Raw genomic sequence first — 3,514 nt, 5'->3', positions numbered from 1 at the left:
GCCTTCTTTGTTTTCTGCACTTGGATAGGGTTTTGGGGGTGTGTGGCCAATGCAAAAGCACACAGGTTGGCTGACACAGCTTAGTGTGTTCACTCCCGAGGCCTAGAAGAGTGGGGCACAGTGGTGGCTGTAGCAGTGAAAGAAGCCCACTCAGAAGTTGGTGGAACCCAGGCACAGTTGACACTGGAGATTGTTTGGGTGCAGGGTGTGTGCTCAAAGTGAGGGTTGTGGGTTACAGCTGGGTCTTCTGAGCTGCAGTAAGCAGAGCCAGAACCCCGGAGGGTGGGAGGGTGGGATCTGAGGATAACCTCGGAAAGACACTCATGTGTGCAAGTTACAAGAGATAACTCAGGCTGGGCTCAGGGGTCTCATAGCCCACAGATAAGAGTGGGCATGGCTTGACCCAGTCCTACCTTCTAGGAGAACAACAGGGAGAAGATAATGGGGAGAAGACCCCACTTCAGAAGGGGGTATGAACGCTTGCCTCAGACAGTCTTGTCTTTGTTCTCGGGTTGGGGTGTGTGGGCACAGCTTCAAAGCATGCAGATTGGCTGAATTAATCTGGGTGTGTTCAACCCGGAGGTCTTAGGATGGTGCTGGGCAGAGCAGCAGCTATGGTAGTGCAGCAGAGAACAAAGAAGCCCACGCTGAAGTCAGTGGAAATGAGGAGGTGATTGCATAGTTCACGTATACAGTGTTTTAATAGGAGATCAGTGGGGCTGGGCTCAGGAATCCCGGATCCCACAGGTTTTGGGCACGCCCTATTCCCATGCAACCTTCTAGGCAACACCATCTGGAGGATCACACTGTATTTTGAAGCGGTAACATTTATGTGAGGGTCTCAGACTGGGGGAGGAGCCATCAGTCAGCATGAGGGGGGTTTCCAGGTATTCAGGAATCATGGTAAGGATGCTCTGTGAGGTTGGAGTAAATATATGCTCCCAAGGAAACCTGGGATGGGTTGGGGGATAAACTCACTGATTTCCTCTATGGTATGGTGTAAGGTTTGGTGCTAAGAGTGATGAGGACTTTGTCTAAGCAGGGCAGCTGAAGGTGCATAGTGGGAACATTTCTAGGTATTCTTGGAAGGTGAAGTGTGTACCATGAGATCTGAGGCAAAACAACCAGGTACTACAAAACCATCTGATTTTCTGCATATTGTGAGAATAGAGGAAGGTGAGGGACTGTCATATCTGCTAAAGAGATTCAGACAGCAGCACCATAGAGTTCCAGGTAAAGAAGGCAACAGAGATTTAATGCAAGGTTGAAGACAAAATTCTGATTGAGTGGGTATCACAGAATTGCAGTCTGCTGTATATAGTCAGCATTCTTAGCTCAAGAAACAGGTGTCAAGCTGTTCCTCTTTGTCCCTGCTTCATAACAAATCTGAGACACAGCAAGCATTTTGGCAAACAGACTTTGCTACCATTCGGGACAGAAGTATCAGGCAGCCTCTGGAGATCAAGAGAATTCTTTGAAAAAAGTGCATACCATAACAGGCCATGGGGCGGGGGAGACTACATAGCTCTCAGTGTAGACCATGTGAAATACTAAATGCTGATTGCTGGAGAATCTCTTGCACTTACGTGATTTTCTATTGTCCATTTGTCATGAATGTGTCAACTTCAGAATAGCAAAAGTCAGATGTGCAGGACCACCCTAAAGGTAGTGATAACAGTGATGGCAAAGTAAAAGGACCAAACACCACAAAACACAAGGCTCTAATACCTGTCATTGTCACCACAACAAAACCCCACAGAGAATGACAGCATGGTGCAGCCTACAATTCACTATGTCTTCCTTAGAAGGAAAGACTTAGTACAGTTAGAGAACTGTTGGTTCCTAGAGCAGTGCTCTCACAGAGACCTGCAGAAGCAGCCTTGGCTCAAGACAGGGAGAGATCTCTCATTGCTGAGATGCTCACACAGTCTCCTTTGCCTCCTCCAGGTGCCTGCAAGCCATCCTCGGTACACTATTCCCTCTTGGGCCTAATCAGAGTCATCATGCCTCGTGGTCACAAGAGCAGACACCATCATGCTCCTAAGAAACACAAGGAGGCCAGAGTGGACAGCCAGAGTGATGAAGATGCACAGGAAGAAGTGCCATCAACTGCAGAAGCAGTGACTGTGGTAACAGAAGTGGAACAAGGAGCAGCAATAAAAGTAAAAGGAGAAGAGAAAGAAGAGGTAGAGGAGTCTTCTTTCTCCCAAGATCCACCTGGTGCTGCTTACTGGAGCCCTCCCCTGACACATCGGCTGAGTTCACCATCTACCAGTGGCTTTTCTGATGAGGGCTCTGTTGTCAGTTCTGACAACTTTTCCATTTGCAAATATGAGCATAGCACGTCTGGGGCCAGTTTCTGGACTGAGAGCTTATCACATAAAACACGCAGCCCTATTAAGATGCTGGCGTGGTTCATTCTTCAAAAATTTGATTTGAAGGAGCTTTTTACCATGGAAGAGGTGGAGAATGCAGTCCAACCGGCATTCAGAAATGAATTTCCTGAGATTTTCAAGAGTGCCTGTGAGCACCTGGAGGCGATCTTCGCAGTTGAAGTGACAGAAGTGGAGACCAAGCATCACTACTACGACCTTATCAGCAAGCTGAACCTCCCCAACAATGGGAGGGTTCGCCCTGGCAGAGGCTATCCTAAAACTGGGCTCCTGATGAAAGTGCTCTCTGTGATCCTCATGAAGAACCACTGTGCTTCCGAGGAAGATATCTGGAAGTTCCTGAAAAAGATGAAGGTGTACCCTAGGAAGAAGCACACCATATTTGGTCATACCAAGAAGCTCCTCACCCAATCTTTTGTGAGTCTGAAGTACCTGGAATACCGGCAGGTGCCTGGCAGTGTTCCTCCATGCCATGAGTTCCTGTGGGGTCCCCAAGCTCACGCTGAGATCAGCAAGGAGAAAATCATGAAGTTTTTGAGCACAATGAAAAAGGTTTCTCCTAATGCCTTCTCATATCTTTATGATGATATTTTAAAGGACAAGGTCGAAAAAATCCAAGCCGCACTTGCTGCGTGTTCAGTCACTACTCCTGATCCTAGTTCAGTGGTCCAGGCCACATGTCCTGCTCCTCTTCCCAAGCTTGAAGATGCCTGAGTCTGGTGCTCATCCAGTGGTGGAAAGGGGATTCGCAACAGGGAGTTTACTTTTCAGTGTTATAGATTCCCGAAGTAGAGGGTGATGCAGGGTAACATATCTCGTGCCCTTTTATTTCTTTCTCTTCTCATTGCTTTGGTTTCAGGAAACTGAATGTTGAAAAATGTTTCATGGCCATTTCCTCAAAGTCACACTGAAATCTCTTTCAGTTGACCTTGATGTTTCTTGACTGCAATCAGCAAATACTCTTGTTGCCTACTCTTTGACAAGCATTGTGGTAGTGCACTGGTGCTCACATGTTGCTGATCCAGCCTCTGCTCCTACAGTTTTGAGCCTCAGTTCTGCAGCTTCGTGAGAAATTTGTTGAACTGTTTTTGACTTTTCCGTAGCCTAAGAAGAATGAACAC

At 47.3% G+C, this 3,514-nt stretch overlaps 1 protein-coding gene across 1 annotated transcript; it reads left to right on the top strand.

The window, feature by feature from the left end:
• Positions 1 to 1,916: 1,916 nt before the first annotated feature.
• Positions 1,917 to 3,107, top strand: LOC101565210 (melanoma-associated antigen B5-like). The gene has a single exon (XM_004631422.1). The coding sequence runs from the start codon at positions 1,917 to 1,919 to the stop codon at positions 3,105 to 3,107; it is 1,191 nt and encodes a 396-aa protein (XP_004631479.1).
• The last annotated feature ends 407 nt before the right edge of the window (positions 3,108 to 3,514 follow it).

Source organism: Octodon degus, unplaced genomic scaffold (genome assembly GCF_000260255.1).
Source record: "Octodon degus isolate 3935 unplaced genomic scaffold, OctDeg1.0 scaffold00041, whole genome shotgun sequence".
Classification (NCBI taxonomy): Eukaryota; Metazoa; Chordata; class Mammalia; order Rodentia; family Octodontidae; genus Octodon; species Octodon degus.
This window is presented reverse-complemented; position numbering and strand designations above follow the sequence as displayed.